Source organism: Chenopodium album, chromosome 5, assembly GCF_948465745.1.
Source record: "Chenopodium album chromosome 5, dcCheAlbu1.1, whole genome shotgun sequence".
Lineage (NCBI taxonomy): Eukaryota > Viridiplantae > Streptophyta > Magnoliopsida > Caryophyllales > Amaranthaceae > Chenopodium > Chenopodium album.
In genome coordinates this window covers 10,777,222-10,796,789 of record NC_137838.1, presented here as the reverse complement: position 1 = coordinate 10,796,789, position 19,568 = coordinate 10,777,222, and the positions used below count along the sequence as shown (strand labels likewise).

The 19,568-nt window shown below is 35.9% G+C and overlaps 2 protein-coding genes and 1 pseudogene across 2 annotated transcripts; 2 read left to right on the top strand and 1 right to left on the bottom strand.

Annotated features, from left to right (window-relative positions):
• Positions 1-2,934: 2,934 nt before the first annotated feature.
• On the top strand, positions 2,935-5,964 carry LOC145631866 (uncharacterized). Its single transcript, XM_081684080.1, has 2 exons — positions 2,935-3,477; positions 3,812-5,964. Exon 2 carries the CDS (start codon positions 3,852-3,854, stop codon positions 5,544-5,546), a length of 1,695 nt encoding a protein of 564 aa, XP_081540206.1. The 5' UTR covers positions 2,935-3,477; positions 3,812-3,851; the 3' UTR covers positions 5,547-5,964.
• A 545-nt stretch (positions 5,965-6,509) lies between these two features.
• LOC145631867 (chalcone synthase 2-like) lies at positions 6,510-8,944 on the bottom strand (annotated as a pseudogene).
• A 1,670-nt stretch (positions 8,945-10,614) lies between these two features.
• On the top strand, positions 10,615-19,324 carry LOC145630420 (uncharacterized). Its single transcript, XM_081682678.1, has 11 exons — positions 10,615-10,817; positions 11,225-11,857; positions 13,237-13,440; positions 14,212-14,547; positions 14,749-14,812; positions 16,079-16,296; positions 16,390-16,503; positions 17,547-17,652; positions 17,733-17,944; positions 18,117-18,226; positions 18,694-19,324. Exons 1-11 carry the CDS (start codon positions 10,761-10,763, stop codon positions 18,860-18,862), a joined length of 2,223 nt encoding a protein of 740 aa, XP_081538804.1. The 5' UTR covers positions 10,615-10,760; the 3' UTR covers positions 18,863-19,324.
• Positions 19,325-19,568: the final 244 nt, after the last annotated feature.

Here is a 19,568-nt window from a genome sequence, read left to right as displayed (position 1 = left end):
AGGAGAGAGAAACCGGGAAAGGATATAAGTATCCCCAACACTAATGATGCTCTAAGGTCGCGATGCAGTCATGCAAAAAAAAAAAAAAAAAAAAAAAAAAACATTAACACATTCAAGACCACAAATATATAGAAGCTCTCATAGACCAATTTAACTGGAATTTTTATCATCTAATAATGCAGCTAAGCTTCTGCCTTCCACAAACTCGTACACCATAACTATATGATCATCTTTAGCACAACTTCCTACATATTCAACAACCACATTCGGATGCCTAATTTCAGCCATAATGTTGATCAATACCCTTAACTCTATATACATCCTCGTATCCGCGTTACGTGGCATAAATACCTTAACTGTCACCACAGTCCCATTTTCTCAAGTGTCCTTATAGCTAGTTGAAAGTTCACCTATGCCTAATTTTGTGGTAAAATTGTTTAATCTTATGCAACTCTTTTAAGGAAATTTTTCTCAAGTGTACTTTTATAGCTAGTTGAAAGTTCACCTATGCCATTTTCTCAAGTGTCCTTATAGCTAGTTGAAAATTTTCTTGCATAATTCCAAATTTTTGTCTTAAGTTTAAAATTTTTATTGTTGTACTCCGTAAGAGATAGTGCCAACACCGTTAAGGATTAGTCGCTAGGTTACAGTATGTAGCTAATCATTGGTTAAATAGGATGTCGGCTTAACACCCATGTCGACCTTTTACTCGGCCGCGTGGAAAGCTGATTTAGGCCACATAGGCACCTAATGACTACAAGGTCGGTCTACTACCTATGCTGATAGGGGCACCACCTTGGTTATCTTCCTATAAATACCCAAGCATATTTTAAACCTTTACCGACAGGATTTACGGTACCGGAGCTCACCCGGAACCATTGTTATTTTTATTGATTACAATTACAAACCCTCTTTGACTTATAATCCCAACAACACTTCATAATAACCTATTAACAAGAATAAATATGAAAAATCATTGTAATTTTAATACCCAGATATAAAATTTGAATTAGAAATAGTTAATTTATAATGGGTTGTGAGAAATCTGCGTAAAATCAGACGAAATTTGAAGTAAAAAAGGATTACAAGATGAGAGTAGAAATCAGACAAATATAGTTTAAACTATTGAAAGAAATTAATTCTGCAAAAGAATTAGGTTCAACAAATTAAAGATTGGATAATGCTAGATAATGTACCTGGAAATTTGGAGTGGTGTTAATTGGGAGAAAGAAAATTGATTAAGGCGATAAACTACTGTAATTAATTTATTAGATGTTCATTACAAGGTTACGACTTGAAGTCTTGGAAGAACGATGAATTGACTTGAAGTATTTTGTTCTTGACTACTCCAATTAATTGATTTATGTAGCCGACTCACTTATCCGAAGGGCTTTGAGCCTTTGAGTGATTTTCATTTAAAATAACTTCAGTTCGATTCGGGTGGGGGGAGTGGTGGGTGGCTGGCTGGTTTGGTTTGGTTCAAGTGAGTGGGGGTGGGGGTGGGGGTGGGGGGGGGGGGGGGTGACGGGGAGTGGTGGATGGTTAGGGTTCAATTTAAGTGGGGGAGTGACGAGTGGTTACGGTTTGGTTCAAGTGACCACATAAGACGGATTTTTTTAATAATTACCGTTAAATGGTAATGATACTCAAACAAATCTTCAAATAAAGGTACTCTAATTGTTTACAAAAACATAAATGGTAGATATTCACAAAAAAGTGTAAAGTAAAACCTAGTTCACTTTACCTTATTTTTGTTGAAATGAAATTATATTCCGTAAAAACTAAGCTGGAATTATTCTTACTGACTTGAAATCAACAAAAAAAAAAAGTACGAGTTCTAAAAGTAAAAGTTTGCAACACGGTTTACTTCATCTTATTTTTGCTGAAACACAATTTGTGATTTTTTTTTAAAAAAAAAAAAATCATTTAGGAACAGAAAGAATACAATTTTCTTTTTTATAAGAAAAGGGAGTATGTGTATTATGCCTACACCTGGAAAACGAGTCGTTCAGATCGGGTACAGGTCGGTCAGGTTGGGTCAATTCAGGTTCGGGTCAATGATTATTTGAGTCGGGTATCGGGTCAACACTTCGGGTCGAGTCAATCTCTGGGTCCAAATGTCGAGTCAAATCGGGTCGAGTCAATCTTCGAGTACAGTTGTCGAGTCAAGTTATGGTTAGGTCATGTTTTAGTCGAAACTTTGGGTCAAGGCATCAAGCTCAAATAGTTGAATTTATTATTGTTATTGTTATAATTATTATTGTTTTTAATAAGAAATATAAATCTATGTGTTAACATCATTGTTATTATTTCCGAGAGTTATTATAATATTATTGTTTCATACATATAATCACTATCATTGATTTATGAGTCAAAAATTCAAATTAGTTCGAGCTTGTTCTCTTAATGACTTCACCTTATAAAAATAAATTTAAGGTCTAATAACTTTAAATAAGTTCATATTAGTTCAGATAAGTTACTATAAGCTTATAAGGTCCAATATGTTTAATAAGGTCAATAAGTTCTAATAAGTTAAAACACCATCTAATAAGTTTTAATCGAGTCCAATAATAAGATTCAATAAGTTTTAATAAGTTCAATTAAGTCTAAATAAGGTCTAATAAGTTCTGATAAGTCAAGTGTTGGTCCAATAACATGAATAGATTACACTGTACGTAAAAAGTGGAAAAGAATTTAAATGTAACACTAAAAAAAAGGAGAGTAGTAGTAGTAATAACAATAACAAATTCTGATAAGTGTTTATTAGGAAAAAGTAATTAAGCCTTAAATTAGTTAAAAAGGTTATTTTGAGTATCTGTTAATTTTAAAGTCGGGTCATTTCGGGTGTAGTTCGGGTCGCTTCGGGTTTCGAATCTGTTCGAGTTAAGATTGGGTCGGATCAATTTAGATATCGAGTTAATCAGGTCGGGTCAAGTTCGAGTTAACTTCACTTCGAGTCGGTTCGGGTCAGATTCGTGTTCGGATCAATTTTGGGTTGATGTTTTTGGATCACAGATCAGATCATTCGGGTCGGATCAGGATTACCGGCTCTAATTATTTCTGCCAATCAAATAATCCTCCATTGCAGGGTTGCAGCAGATCTCTCACAATCTCTCCATAAGTAAACCATGATGTCGGTGGTCAGTGAATGTTTATGTTTGACCCTCCCCAATTTTCCTTAAACACCTTCATTAATCATACTTATCTAACACTAATCATATAATCAACTTAAATCCAACCATCCATTCCAACTAATCTCAACACGTGTAACCCATCCATTCAATTCAACAACTCACTTCACCTCAATAATAAATTCCTCCTTACACTCTCCCACTACTCACTTCCACTTCTCTCACTTTCTTCACTTCTCCAAAGCGTCGGCATCTCTTCCTCACCATTTTTCGACACTTTTGCTTATTCATTTTTCAAGCGACGAAAACAAATTCTGAGCTCAGATCTTCAGCTGCAATGCAAAAGGTATTACATTTTCATCAATTATTTCGTTTTCCACCTTTAATTCTTTTTATTTTTGTGAATGTTTCGTGGGTTTAGATTTTTCATTGCATTTGTAGATCTCAATTTCATGTTCTTTGTAGATCGATTCATTTTCTTTTGCTATATTATTGTTGAATTTAGTTTTGTCACAATTACTAAATATAGTAACTGTATATTGAATATAGAATTTTTGGGTGTTTAGTTGTTGGGTAAAATTATGTTAATTTCTTGTTCAATTTCTTATTTTGATGATTTGTTCTTGGTGATTTCAATGTTTTTGCTGATTTTGCTGTGAATTTGATTTGTTGGGTTTCAGTGAAATTTAGGGTTTTGGGTTGAAGCTATAATAGGTAAAAATGATGGGACGTTCTCCTCTTTTGAGGACTGGGAGTTTGAGGCCCGAAAACTTGGGTCAACATGCTTTAGCTATGATTGGAAATGTTTGTTTTAGTATCTTTGTTGTTGGGGTTTTGATTTTCACCATAATTGCTGCCACTTACGAACCCGAGGATCCCCTTTTCCATCCATCTGATAAGATCTCTACATTCCTTACATCAAACTCGAATGCCACGTTCGAGTCTGATAATACTGTCTTGAAGACTGGGGAGGATTTCATGGCGGCGAATCAGACTGCTTTTAACACTTTTATAAACATTACTGATGTAGCTGATAATGCTGAATTCGCGTCTAATACTGGTACTGATTGTGGCGGTGAGGTTGGTAAAGCGATTGATTGTAAGGACCCGGAAGTTTTTCATACTATGATGAGAGCTGCTATTGAGAAGTTTAAGGATATCCATTTCTATCGATTTGGGAAGCCGGTCCGTGGTTCGGATGATAATAATTGTGATATGGCGTGGCGGTTTAGGCCTAAAGAGGGGAAGACTGCATCGCTTTATAAGGATTATCGGAGATTTGTGATCTCTAAGGCTGAGAATTGCTCTTTGAGTGTGACTGATATTGGTGAGTATCACAGTGGAGTTAATGCGAGGAAGAGGAAGCCAAAGAAACAAGCTGTCTTTGAGAAAGAAGGCCAACAAGGTGAAGTTGGTGCTTTGCCGGTTGTTGGGGAGATGGTAAATGATAGTCTTCCTGTTGTTGAATCAGAAGCAGCATTTAAGAATGGCAAATACTTGTACTATGCTGGGGGTGGAGATCGTTGTAAGAGCATGAATCACTACCTTTGGAGTTTCTTGTGTGCGCTTGGGGAAGCTCAGTATTTGAACCGTACTTTGATCATGGACCTGAGCATATGCTTATCATCTATGTACACAAAGACAGGTCAAAATGAGGAAGGGAAAGATTTTCGATTCTATTTTGATTTTGAGCATCTTAAAGAGGAAGCCTCAGTATTGGACCAACTCCAGTTTTGGACTGACTGGAATAAGTGGCAGAGGAAAGATAGACTGAGTCTTCATCTTGTTGAAGATTTTAGGATTACTCCAATGAAACTCAAGGATCTGAAGGATACTTTAGTCATCAGAAAGTTTGGTACCGTTGAGCCGGATAATTACTGGTACCGAGTGTGTGAAGGAGAGGCAGAATCTGTTATCCAGAGGCCGTGGCACATGTTGTGGAAGTCTAGAAGGTTGATGGACATTGTTTCTGCAATCGCATCAAAGCTAAACTGGGACTATGACTCTGTTCATATTGTGAGAGGAGAGAAAACAATGAACAAAGAGCTCTGGCCTAACCTTGACAGGGACACCTCACCCGGCTCTCTTCTTACTACACTGAAGGACAAGATTGATGAAGGAAGAAACCTCTATATTGCAACAAATGAGCCTGACAAGTCATTCTTTGACCCATTGAAAGACAAGTACACAACCCATTTTCTCGATGAATACAAGGATCTTTGGGCAGAAAACAGTGAGTGGTCTTCTGAGACCACTAAACTCAACAATGGGGCTCCTGTTGAATTTGATGGCTACATGAGGATATCAGTTGACACGGAGGTTTTCTTGAGGGGAAAAAAGCAGCTCGAGACTTTCAATGACCTCACTAGTGATTGCAAAGATGGGGTAAACACTTGCAGCACTTCCTCTAGTTAGTTATAATATAGTGCTCTCTGTTATTGTCAAATTGATTCTGTTATCTTAGAAAGTCTCATTTGTTTAATTCATACCCTCTTGATTCTATCTGCTTCCACTTGTTATGGTAAAATACTTTATCCCAAAGGCGAGGATATTAGTTACAGAGCATGAGTCAGCAGGGCTATAAATTATATGTAGGATTAGTTCCGAGAAAAGACCATAGTTTTGTTGTATTCGTCACTCCTAATTTGTTGTATTTATCATTTCCCAATTTGGTTTCTGGCTCACAATTACCTTTTCCTGCTGTTTAGCAGCTATATGTTATAGCTCTTTGGGTTTTTTGTAGATTGATTAAGTTTTCAAATCTCAACTTTATCCTGTACATGAAGCAATCGCCTAAAGAAAAGAGGTTAATGTTGATTGATTTTCATTAGCATTGTTTGGTTGTTCTTCAAACCGACCAAAATTTACGAGCACATTGTTTTTTCTTTGTGGATGGAACTATGATGCAAGATGCAACCCTGCCCCCCCCCCCCCCCCCCCAAAAAAAAAAAAAAAAAAGAAAAAAGAAAAAAAGTCATTGCAATAGCAATACATATGATTATGTAACTAAACATTGATTTTTGTGGTTAAATGAGGATTGAAACTTTGGCTAAAACTGATAGAACTTGGATACTCGATCACATTGTAGGGTATGTACACTTTTATTCAGTTAAATGTTTTTAACAGCTTATCAAATTTTGAAAATGGAATTGACAAATAAATTTAATCAAAACCCCTATTTCAAACTTACCTGACCTGAAAGGCTGAAACAAGTTCAACCATCCTGTCTAGCATAAAATTAGCTTAAATTTGCTTAGCATCATGATATCGCTCTTTTCTTGTTTTAAGGTAACTGAAAGTCTTAAACATGGAAATTTCCAAAAGGCTACTTGCTTTATAGATCGTTACTCAAGTACTGTAACGATATGATATATAGCTTGGACACTCACTAGATTTATTAATACTGTATTAAGTAGGAAAACTATGAAGGACAATGGTTTCAATAGTAAAGCCAGGGCCAAACCCTAACAAGACGCCCCAGTCCAACCCCTCTCCCGTAGTAGCATTGTATTCTTTCAATGATTGCTTCCTCATCTCATCCATTACGAAAATTACAGTTGCACCAAAAATGTTTACAAACTCACCAAGGACGTGCCAACTGCGAAGCAGTGTAAGTTTGTTGGCCTGGAGCCCAAGTTTTGATTGCACTTGGCCTAGAACTCCAGGTCCTCCAGGATGACTGATCTAAAATATGGAGTTCCAGTAATTGATCCCAATAGGGTCAAAGGCCGTAATTAAGGCCTTCTCAATGTTGTTAGATATTATTTCTGAGAGATTTGGCCAATTTTGTATGGTTAGTCCAGCTTCTCGCAGGTGCCCCTCAAGTGCCCCTTCTGAGTCCGGCAAAGGCGGCAATATTGTCTGGGCTGTCGACACCAGCTGATAGATAGGTTGATGCTTGTTGGAAAAACACGACGAGTGAACACCTATGATCACAGCCCCTGCTCCATCTCCAAAGAAGGCTTGAGCTACCAAAGAGTCCATGTCAGTCTCTGAAGGTCCACGAAACAACATGACAGTGTTCTCGGAGCACACAACAAGCACGCGAGCTCCAGGGTTGTTCTCTGCAAGGTCTTTGGCTAGGCGAAGAGACGTTCCACCAGCATGGCAACCCTGTTGGGTAGCATGTAACGCTTTACTGAAGGTTTAAGGCCAAGAAGCCTTGTGAGATGGTAATCACTCCCGGGTACGGTATGCTAACGATCGAGGTGGTGCAGAATATAACTTGGGTTGCCCCCACTCTTCTATGGCCTTTACGGCTGCCTCTTTCCCGAGTTTCGTAAGCACCGTAGCTTGGATCGCTTCGCGAGCATTTAACGAAGATGCGTTGTAGTCACACATTTGTGGATCTTCTTTCAAGATCTCCTCACTTATGTGCATGTAACGCTTCTTGATCATTGATTTCTCACCTAAATACATAAAATCGTGTTATTAATAGCCTTTGTTTATAGATGATACAAAGTATCAAGTATATGGTGACAATCCACCATCAATAATAAAAGGTATACATTTCCTCAATTTTTTTCCTAATTTGCAAGTTGCTAGCACTTTTTATTTCAAACTTGTTCATGCATTATTTCAATCATCAAAATATGTCATTACCAACAAAACCTTTTGCATGCACTCGGTTTACAATAATTTTATTGTACATCGAATATTTTACGAAAAGTGACCCTTTTTTCTTATAAAAGTGGCCTTTTTTATATACAAAAGTGACCCATATTTTCACAAAAGTGACCTTTTTTTTTTTACAAAAGTGACTTTTTTTTTTTTTTTTATTTATAAAAGTGACTTATATTTTCACAAAAGTTATCCTTTTTTTTTACACAAAAGTGACCCTTTTTTTTCCACAAAAACAGAGTATCAAAATCAAAAAGTTATCCTTTTCTTCTACAGTTAGCAAGTATTTTCCTCCATTTTCTCTCTCCTTTAATGGCGAAATCAATTATAATCTGCCCTTACCACCTTCTTCCCAACAATACAATTCAATACAATTATCCTCCATCATAAAAGTATTCACTTTCCTCAAAATTCAACCATTTTTCTTCTACAATTAGCAACTACAGTACTTTTCCCTCTACTTTCCTCCATTTTCTCTCTCCTTCAATCCTTCAATGGCGAAATCGATGAAGCATGAGAACAACAACAACCCCTTCGACCTCCTCAACGAAGAACTCCTCTTCATAATCCTCGATCATCTCTCCATTGACGACCACCTCGCTGTTAAATCATTTTCTCTCTCCTCAAAATCATTTTTTATCGGTGATGAAGTTGCCCAGCCCAGCCCGATTTACGCTAATTTAGTGTAAACCGGGTGTTATTAAGAGTTATATAAAAATTATCGTAAAAATTTCAGATAATGAGAATATAAATGAGGTGAATTTAATACTCCCTTTATCCCTTAATATAAAGCCTTTTTTTAGCATGTATTACTCACATAATAAAGATAAAGAGGTTTTGTATTAAAGGATGGAGGGGGTAAGATTTAACAAGACGGCTATATTTTTCCTAATTATATATCATCAATACTAAAGTATATGAATGCACATAAGTCTTAAAGTCTAAGTATAGCAAATAAAAAAGTCAAGGAAATATAAAAGAAGATGATTAAAAAAGGAAAAACGTTCATATGAGCTTGAATGTTTCCTTGAGATCACTCATATGCTCGTTGTTGGTATGAAGAAAATAAAATCAGGAAAATCTGCTTGATAAATCATGTTTGGCGGGTTAGCGGTGCCAATGGCTAGGATAGTGGCTAGCCTATTTGTTTGCCGGGCGTCCTGTTGGACCTCATCGCTTAGGACTGGTGCCATTAGTTTTGAAATGAGGGGGGTTGAAGGGTTCTTTGATGGTGCGTAAATTATATTTGATGGTGCTAATTAAAAGTTAAAAGCCTGCGTTGGGCAGATGGGCACACTATTTGGGCTTTATATAGAAGTTCGGTGTCCCATTCTATTTAAAATACTACTCCGTAGTATTTATCTTTCTATTTGTGTTTTGCGTAGTTTTTAATGTACAAACTATAGTTTTTAGGTTCGGGCGATGCTCCGAGTTACTACATTAATTTCATGATTGAAATCCTAATTTATATTTAAGATAAAATGACATGTAATATGGTGATAATTTAGTGGCTAATATTTTAGTTTTTAACTTTAAGGTTGTGGGTTCAAATCTTGTACAATCCATATGCTTTAACACGTGAAATGAAATACTTGATTAATTGAGGAGGGCGTCACATGGCATGTAGGCTTGTTTAGAACCCCCTCCCCCTTTTGGTGTTTAGAGAGCCATAACAAAGGGGTTGAAAATCGATCCTAGAATATCTTCAAATCAGGAGGAAAGCTTTAACCACTTGAATTATTCCTCACGCTCTCCCTTTTAATATATAGTATAGAAGTATACCTAGATCATAGATAATTGTTAAATGGGTCTTTCACATTAGTGATAGAACTAGGCAACTGTCAATCTTGACCCGATCCCGATTACTCGACCCCAAATGATTTGATTCAATTTGTGACCTCAAAACAATGACTTGAAATTGATCCAAAACTCAAAATCTATCTGATTTGAAGTGGAATTGTCTCAATACCTAAAGTGACACGACTTGACTATATCCGACCTGAAATTGGCCATGTACTCGATATTGACCAAGAAACATACCTTATACTCAAAATGACCCAAACCATAAATACCTGAATACTTTTACAACCCATAAAATGAGTACGTATGCTAGTTGTATTTGATAAAATTTTCCGACATAAAAAAGACGCATATGAATTATGTAGTGCTCTCTTCGTCCATATTTTTTACTCTAAAATCAATATTTGGGTCAAACTTTAAAATCTTTTACAATTAGTTTTTATTAATCTATAAAAATTCTAATCACGTAAGATCTTGTTGAATTTGTGTCATTATTATATACATTCTAGATACTAGTTTTAATATCAAGTGTAATGGAGCATGACTTTTAACCATATGAAAATGGAGATATACTCCATATACGAAGGGGCTCCTCTTTTCAGCTTATTTTAAGTTTTGTTTAGTTCAGCTTCAATCAGTTCAGTTCGTAATTTTCTACTCTCATAAATATTCTGTTCAGTTTAAATCCAATCAGTTCAGTACAGTAAATCAGAACAGGCTCAAAGTACTTACGTTATAAAATACGGAGTACGTTTTTTAAAATGTCGTACATCGTACGACATAAGTCAATTAAAAAAAAAGAGACTGAGGGCTTGTTCTCATTTACTGTACTCACTTGAACTGAACTCAGTTGAACTGAACTCAGTTGAACTGAACTCAGTTGAACTGAACTAAACAAAGTTGAGCTGAACTGAAATGAATATTTTACAAGAGAAGGAAATTAGGAGCTGAACTGAACTAAACTGAACTGAGCTGAACTAAACTGAACTGAATTTCAACGTATTAAGGGAATATACAATTACAATAACTCTGTACGGAGTACATTTTCATTTGTAATCCGCGCTTTAAAAAAAATCGAATTTTTGATTCTTCCCTCTAAAAAATCACCTCAAAAATTTGAACCAAAACAACCCTACTAATCTTCTTGCTACCTCTTTCTCTCTCAATCTCTCTCCTCTTTATCAATCATCTCTGCTCAAAATCAATTTGATGATTGGTAAAAAGCGTCCAAGTGTTTCTTTGAGTTCTACTCCCGATAATAATCATGTAAGTCTTCTAATTTTACTCATAACTTAGTATTTTTATCATAATTGTTTCAATTTTTCAAACTTTTAGGGTTTGATTTGATGTAAATTGTTCAAAAGTATAGGAGCTAGAAACCTTGTTTGATTAGGGTTTTTATATTTGTTGGGTTGTTTAATGTCAATTTAATCATCATTTTAATTTATTATTTATGATTTGGGGCTATAATTCTGTAAATATTGTTTCAATAATCTTGCATTGAGATTATACTGCTGTTTTATTGAAAATTTAGTAGCTTTTGATATATTAGGGTTTTGTTAGGTTGATGTAACTGAGTCAAGGTTATAGGAGGTAGGAAGATTGTTATTGTATAGAATTCTTTTTGGTTAAATAGAACAGTTGATGTTTATTGGATTTTGGGTATATTGAAGGATAAATTATCGGTTTTGAAGACGGTGAAGAGCCAAAAACCATTTCCGTTTCCGGGAAAGGAAAACATTTCCCCATCCTTAACGACTTGTAAGGGGATAGCTGAATTCAGTGAGGCATTTTATCGAACACAAGGTGGGTGTTGTCCTTCATTGGATATTCAGAGTGAACTTATTTCGAATTCTGGAGAAATTGATTCAAGTTCTCAATGGTTGGATTCCTGCTTTGGTAGCAGTCTTGATGAGTTGGATTCAGTGATACTTGAAAATTCCGATTACCCTTGCAAATCTCCTTGTCAACTTAGTAGTCCTGATCATGGTAGTGGTGAGCATGTTTCTGTCAAATCTCATTCTATTGAGTCCAGGTTGTTGTCCTCCTCATCGTTGTCTGGTAGAAATGGAGATGGGCATGGACAAAATATTGGTGGCTGTGATGTTGAGGACGACGAGGACTTTGAATCTAACACCCAATTTGGTGTGTTAATGAGGTTGTGCTCCGAAGAAGATGATTTTAACCCTCATGATCCTGACCCTGAATTGGTGTGTCCCTTGTGTGGGGTTGACATTTCGCAATGGGATGAAGAAACTAGGCAATGTCACGCTAATGGTTGTCTTGACAATTTTGTCACACCAAAGGTTAGTAATTTAAGCCCTTACTTTTGTTCAGATGTTAATTTGTGTTTTAAGCCTGACTTATTAAGTTATTAGTTGCTATATTTAAAATACTTTGAATCGATAATGTATAAAGCTTGGCCAGGTTTTGACAACTCATTGTTTAAGAGCCTTTTATCATGTGATTTTATGTAGATCTTCCTTTTGTATTGATTAACATTTTTGAAGATCTTCTGTTTGTATCGATTAAATTTGGCCTTAAAGATGTGCTTAACAAGGATACATAATGAGTTTAGTAATAGATACTTCTTCCCTGTTTTTAGTTGCATCACTCTTGTAATTGTGGACTCCTAGACAATTATTGGAGTAGGAGATAGAGATAAAAATAAAAAGGTTCCTTGTGATAGGAAAGAGATAGATAGAATTTATTAACCAAAAAGGAAAGTGATGAATTAGAATTGAAACTTCCATTTTTTAGAAAGTGATGCATCTTATAAAAAACAGAGGAAGTACAAATTATAAGCTAGAGAAAAGTACCAAGGAGGTATATGGACTCGTTTGTCATTTACAAGTAGATGTCAAGAGATGTATAATTTCACATTTTAAACCATATTTCCCTCTGAGCTTACCTCATAACTACTCATATAAACCAATGTATTCTCATTTTGCCCCTATTTGAATCTGTCTTTATGATGTGGCTCTTGTGAAATGATCTGTTGAAAATCTCTTTTTTACTTTAAAGAAGATATCTCTGTACTTTGATTAGATCCCAAAACTTTGCACTTTGCTAACCGTCTTGTACTTAAGGAGGTTCCTCTTCTAATACTTGGGGAAAATGTTTGGATTCATTAATCTAGGAATATATCTTAATCTGACAGGTGAAGCTGATATATAGGCAATATAGCTTTGAGTAGTAAGACTAGTAACTAGCAATTGCCTCCATTTATTTTGCATGTGCCTATGCTTAATCAAACTACTGCTATGAGATTAAGAAAATTATAATTTTCATGCTATGCAACTTGTCTAGTTTCCTACAATATGTTCTTTTGTCAAAACCCTTGATTAGATTGGAAATCTTGTTGATGATGAACTTAGTCTCGAGCAATATATTTAGTAGAACATTTGTTGATTAATTCTAATCCTAGTAGGTACAGTAGCTTGATACCACTACTGTCTCATGTATTATTTTTTATTTTTATATATTAAAGTCCTACCTACTAATATAGTTCAAATGGAGGGAGGGAGAATGGTCATATTGTGCATGTGTTGATGACTTGCATCACCACACCTTTTTTTAACTAGCAACTCTTCCATGCATAATTTTTTCTAAGCCTTCATAGTTCTGCTTAAATGCGGTGACACGCTCATCAAGCTATGTTTTAAAAATTGTTGATTTGTTACAGGAAATTTCTCCAGGTGTTGCAAAGAAACAATCTTCACCATGTTCTGACAAGCCTTATGTTCAATCTCCCGAACAAGCCCCCGAACAAGCCTCTGCTGTGGCTTCAGTCATAAAATGGCTACACAGTCTGGATCTTTCCAAATATGAAGCAGCTTTCATTCAACATGAAATCGACTGGGAATCCCTGCAATGGCTAACTGAGGAGGTATGCTTTGTTAGGTCACTTCTGATCTATAGTAAACCATAGGCGTTAAGATTTTTTTTTGTGGATGGTAAGGATGTAAATAGCATTGTGCTGGGCTAGCGCAAAGCACTGTTCAACAGAACGCTATTATGGCATGGTCCAACCTGTGTGTGGGCTAAGGTTTAGGGAATTGGTAAGGTATAGCATGAGGCTTGGTTGGCGGCACAAACGTGGCTTAATAATTAGAAATACTTTTAACATATGATATCACCTTATGACAAATATATGCTATGTATCTAACTTTCCAATACAATAGAAATTATTACCCTGTGACTTCGTTTCAAAAAGTTAAAGTTATTGTTATAATTATTTAAACACTATAAACCATCTATACTACTAAGTCCAAGCAATTTTTTCACTTCTCAAAGGCATGTCCAGCAAATTGCCAGGTTGGGCCTAGGTTGAGGGGTTGTTTGGGACAGTACAGCACTGGCATCTGTTTGACTGTCTTAGTTTCGTCCTAATAAGGACCAGGGTCACCAGATACTAGTCAGATCTGTAGGTGTGATATGGAAACCTATAGCTTAGCTTTATGGCACTTTTTTTTTTTTTTTTTTTTTTTTTTTTTTTTTTTTTTTTGTAACTTGTGGGTTAGAATTTGATTTTGTGACCTAGGGAATATATTATGTCTCTCAAATAATACCCCAAAGTTGCAAGTAAATGTTAACGGAGGTAGTTTTATTTATACAGGCTTGTTTTAAAGTAACCAAATTTGATGTATATTCATTGCAGGATCTTATCGCTATAGGTATAAATGCACTTGGCCCCAGAAAGAAGATTCTGCAGAGTCTCAAACATCTCAGGAAAGACAATGGTCCTGAGGAACAGGGAAATGGTGATTCTGAATGTTTGGTTGATGTGACTAAGAAGCCAACCATGAACAAGCTGATTACAGAATATTTTTCAAGCCCTTCCGGGGTGAAGAAAAAATTACCAAAGTCAAGACAGCAGATGGAGACAGCTAAATCAGTCCCTCGACAGAAGAAGATTCCAGCTAAGAGTGGCCCCAAGGGAAAAAATAAGGTTGTTCCTCCATGGTGTTGTATTCCAGGAACACCATTTCGAGTGGTAATTCTTATGAACTCTGTTTTCTGTACTAAGTTCTCAATAATTCATGATTATTTGTCCTTGTCAATGAATTTTTTTAGCCTTTTAGCCTGTTACATATTTGTTGACGATCTTACTCAATCCCTCTGAAAATACTGGATTATTCAACTATACTTTCAAAATTTCTGCAGGTATTTTTTAACAGGCTCTTATTTTCTGCAGGACGCATTTCGGAACCTTCGAAGTGAATGTTCTCATTGGTTTCTAACACATTTTCACTTAGACCGTAAGTTACCTAGCTAGCGTTCTTCAAGGATAATATGTTTTGAGCTTAATTGTTTATCACCTTACTTTGTTTTGTCTAGTGCCTGTCCTGCATTTTGGTGTCTTGAGGTTCTGATCAGTTCCACTAAAGTAGAGATCCTCAATCCCATTGTTTGTCTCATCTTGTATTCAATTATTTATGATTATGCTATATCATATATATGCACGGTCACAGATGCACCAATGTCATTTAAGATCTTATCAATCAATCAATCAATCAATCAAAGCCTTAATCCCAAAAGTGGGGTCGGCTAACATGAACCAAATTTGATTATTCCGTGTAGTCATCAACATAAATCTTTCTCCTCCATCCCTTACGATCCAAAACTTCATCCTCACGTAAATCCATGCACTTCATATCCTTCCTCACTCCTTCCAACCAAGTCATCTTTGGTCTCCCTCTTCCTCGTTTAATCCCTCCATGGTCCCACTCTTCCACTCTTCGCACCGGTGCACCCTCGGGTCTCCGTCTTACATGTCCAAACCAACGCAGACGATTTTCCCTTAATTTATCTACAATGCCCGCCACACCTACTTTCTTGCGAATAACCTCATTTCTGATTCTATCTCTTAAAGTGTTTCCACACATCCACCTTAACATGCGCATTTCCGTAACCTCCATCTTTTTAATATGCTCTTTCTTAGAAGCCCAACATTCTGTACCATAGAGCAACACTGGTCTTATGGCAGTCCTGTAGAATTTTCCCTTCAACTTTAAGGGAATGCTGCGGTCGCATAGCACTCCCGTGGCCGCTCTCCATTTAAGATCTTATATGTGATTAAAACAAGCTTTTCCACGTTCTACCTCCGTTTCTAATTATTTGCAACTTTGGAGGGTTGCACGGACTCCTAGGCAAAACTTGTTTGAGTGTTAAATGGAGAGAGAAAGAGATGCATGTGATGAGGAGAAAGATACATAGAAATGACAACTTAAAATGGAAAGATAGCATTTGTTGCAAATAATATGAAGCATCCATTTTTGGCAAATGTTACAAATAATATGAAGTGGAAGGACATTATTTTACGTCGAATTATTCCATTATGTGGTATTTGATCCATTTTATAATGATAGACAACACTATAGGGCAATACTTGTTAGATTCGTGTGAAATAGGGGCAATACTTTTTAGATTCGTGTGAAATAGTCTAGTGAGATACTATTATGGGACAGAGATATTCATTGCTTGGGGCCAGCTTATGTTTCAGAAAATCATAATTTGGTGTGCAGATTACCAAGGGCTGACAAAATCCTTTTCTTATGGAAAAATTTATTGCTCCATGATAACGGCAAAGCTCGTAAATGCAAAAATTGGGATTCCATGGGACAAATTGCAGGTCATGCCCCTAAACCAGAAAATAAGTGTTGCCGGAATCAATGTCACTTGTTATGATGCAAATCACTGCCCAGGCTCCATAATTATACTCTTTGAGCCCCCTAATGGTAAGGTATAGTCCAATTAAATCATGAATTGTCGCTAGCTTTTAATTCTCATAGTCTCTGTTAGTTATCAATTGAGAATCTTCTTCATATGTGTCCAGGCAGTTTTGCACACTGGTGATTTTCGGTTCAACGAGGAAATGGCAAAGAGTGCTTCTCAGTTAGGATGTCATATTGATACCCTTATTCTTGATACAACATACTGTGATCCCCAGGTATTATATCTGTTTACAAGCAATATGTTCTAAAGATAGATGGTGCATTTTTGTATTCTAGTTAGACTGTTTAACACATTCCTTTTATTTGGGCTGATGACATAAATGCTCATTGACTGAATCCATGGTCTTTGGTTGATAACATAGAGGCTAGATAGATTACCTTATCTCTCTCCATTTCATTTTTGCTCTGCTTTCTCTTCTAGTGAACCACCTAAGTTTGCCTTTTACATCATACAATCTTACTTCTAATAGGGGTCAATCTCATCTTAACTTCTAATTGCTATATTTTTCTACTTCCTACTGATTGAAGCCTCAATAAGCCTTTTTAGCTATAATTGAGTCCTATAAATTAGATTTAGCTCAATACCCTGTTGATTTCCTCAACTATAACTTCTAATTGCTATATTTTTTTACTTCCTACTGATTGAAGCCTCAATAAGCCTTTATAGCTATAAATGAGTCCTGTAAATTAGATTTAGCTCAATACCCTGTTGATTTCCTCAACTATAACTTTCTTACTTTCTCGTTTGACCCATTTTGAAATTGATTATCCTAGATCTACACAGTGCCATTCTGTTAACTGTATATACAATATATATTGGTGTATTCTAGTACTTGTTTATTTATCATCTTGTTAATATTTTTCTATGTGAAAGAAATTCATGATACTAATTCTTTTTTTCTGTGATACTGTGATGATATTTTACTAGGCTAGAATCCCATATTCTTATACCTTAATAATTTAATATATTGTTTGATTCTATATTTCTACATAAAATATTCTTTACATTGGCTGGTTAGTTTCTCCAACTAAACAAATTTGTGTTCACTTTGCAAAGTCATTTGAATTTTCTACTCTGCTCATGCTTTGGCTTTTTATCATGTTGGTGCAATTCATTCATTTTAAAGCATTGAAATACACATATATTGTGGAAAAATAGTGTTTGCCTAACTGAACCCAGCGCCAGGAATCCCACTTATGTTAATTGATGTAAATAACATAGCTTTAACAAACAATTCTTTCCATGGCTCTGTGGCAGTACAATTTTCCAAAGCAGGAGGTGGTTGTGCAGTTCATCATTGAAGCAATTCAAGCTGAGTCTTTCAACTCCAAAACCCTGTTTCTAATTGGCAGTTATACAATTGGTATGATATCTTTCTCGGTAACTTCGTCTCTCTTGTTCCATTTCTTCCTCTCATTAATCCCTGTTTATTCGCATGAATAGGGAAGGAGAGAGTCTTTTTAGAAGCAGCTCGTGTCCTGCGCAAGAAGATCTATGTTCCTGCTGCAAAACTTCGTCTCTTGGAGTGTTTGGAGCTGCCAGCAGAAGATATGCAGTGGTTTACACTAAATGATCGTGAGAGCAACATACATGTTGTACCTATGTGGACAATTGCAAGCTTCAAACGGTTGAAACAACTTTCATGTCAATATGCAGTAAGTGACCAAATATTTGTGATTTACTTGCACGTTACACCTGCTCTCTTTGAGTTATATGCTGTTATCTTACCGGATAATTAATGCCCTTTCCCATTGAGTTGAACTTAAGAAAGGTTGCTTGACTCACTGTTTTTTCGGGTGATTTTTTTGGCTGTGTATTTTTTTACAGGAAAGATTCAGTCTAATAGTTGCTTTTTCTCCCACTGGTTGGACTTTTGGTAAAGGGAAGAAAACTGCAGGACGTGCAGGGAGAAGGTGGCAGCAGGGTACTATTATAAGGTAATACTTTGTATTTCTATAATATTGTCCAGATTATCATGGCCTTTGTGAGGATGCAGAAGCTATGAAGGGGTTGGTGTCAACCCTTGCATACCCCTCTGTCAACCTATCCCTAACAATTTAGCCACCAAGCCAGAACATGACATAATGTTATCTTACCAGGTAAGAAAAAAGTAATTTTTCTATCAATAAGATGAACCATGCATCAAATGAGTCAGAGGTCTCACTAGCTCAAAGTTTTTAAATTTGAAATCTAGGAGGCTGGTAGAGTGGTAGCGGTGTAGCACTAGTATCCATGAACTGATCTGCAACACGGTTTGTGGATTTGAGGACATGTATATCACTATATTTGAAAATATATCACCATTGGTTTTCCTTGTTTTTTTTTTTTCCATTTTCTTAAAACTTAAATATATCTTACAAGTAAGCTATATTCAAACCTGTTTTTGCTATGTTGTGACGTGTAGGTATGAAGTACCTTATAGTGAGCATTGCAGCTTTGAAGAATTAAGGGAGTTTGTGAAGCTAATTTCTCCAGTCAAAATAATACCTAGTGTCAACAATGAGAGTGAAGCCTCTAGTAATGCGATGATTGAGCTCTTACTGTCATCATCAGACGACGATCCCGAAAATTAACAAGCTGATCCAATTGTATGTAAAGTGAACCAGTAGCATGAATGATTCTTACAGGCTGAGTAAGTTGATATTTTGGGTATATCAGGCTTATGTGGTGGCAAGAGAACTCTGTAGTCTCTGGGATATGTTATCGGTTGGCAGAATCAATTGCTCGTCAATGTTTGCCTGTTCTGAAGGTCATGAATGGGGGCAGGTGCAAAACAGTTGCATACAAGGTGTGGCCACTTTGCAAGATTAGATTTGTTGCTCTCATCCTTTGTTGCATGTTATCAGCGGAATTTTCAGGGCGTTGTAATATAACAAAAGATTGGCATAGTTGTTTTATAAGGGTGAAAATTGAAATAAATTTTCAATGTAATGGATGTAGAGGATATGTCATGTGATTTCCTTGGAAATAACGTGAAAAACTAAGTGTATGTAATTTTGTATCTCTGGATTTATCCAATCAAGTAATGGAAATGATTCGACAGTTCTGGACTTCTGGTATTATAGTTATGATTTTTTTGAAATCATTTTAATCGATTGAAATTAATTTGATGTTGCAAAGGGCATTTACTTATATCAGTTTAATCGAATATGAGTGTTTGGAGAATTGTAGTAGTCATAAGAAGTTAATAACAGTTGTAAACATTTTAACTTCATATGAAGTATATTATGCTCAAATAACAAGATGAGAAACAACCAATGTAGGTGATGTTATATACGT

Bases quoted from the DNA above. Each gene is read 5' to 3' on its own strand.
- LOC145630420 (XM_081682678.1), top strand. From the start codon at position 10,761: ATGATTGGTAAAAAGCGTCCAAGTGTTTCTTTGAGTTCTACTCCCGAT. The intron at 10,818-11,224 runs GTAAGTCTTCTA...GGTATATTGAAG, and splicing joins CTACTCCCGATAATAATCAT to GATAAATTATCGGTTTTGAA. The intron at 16,504-17,546 runs GTATTATATCTG...GCTCTGTGGCAG, and splicing joins CAACATACTGTGATCCCCAG to TACAATTTTCCAAAGCAGGA.
- LOC145631866 (XM_081684080.1), top strand. From the start codon at position 3,852: ATGATGGGACGTTCTCCTCTTTTGAGGACTGGGAGTTTGAGGCCCGAA.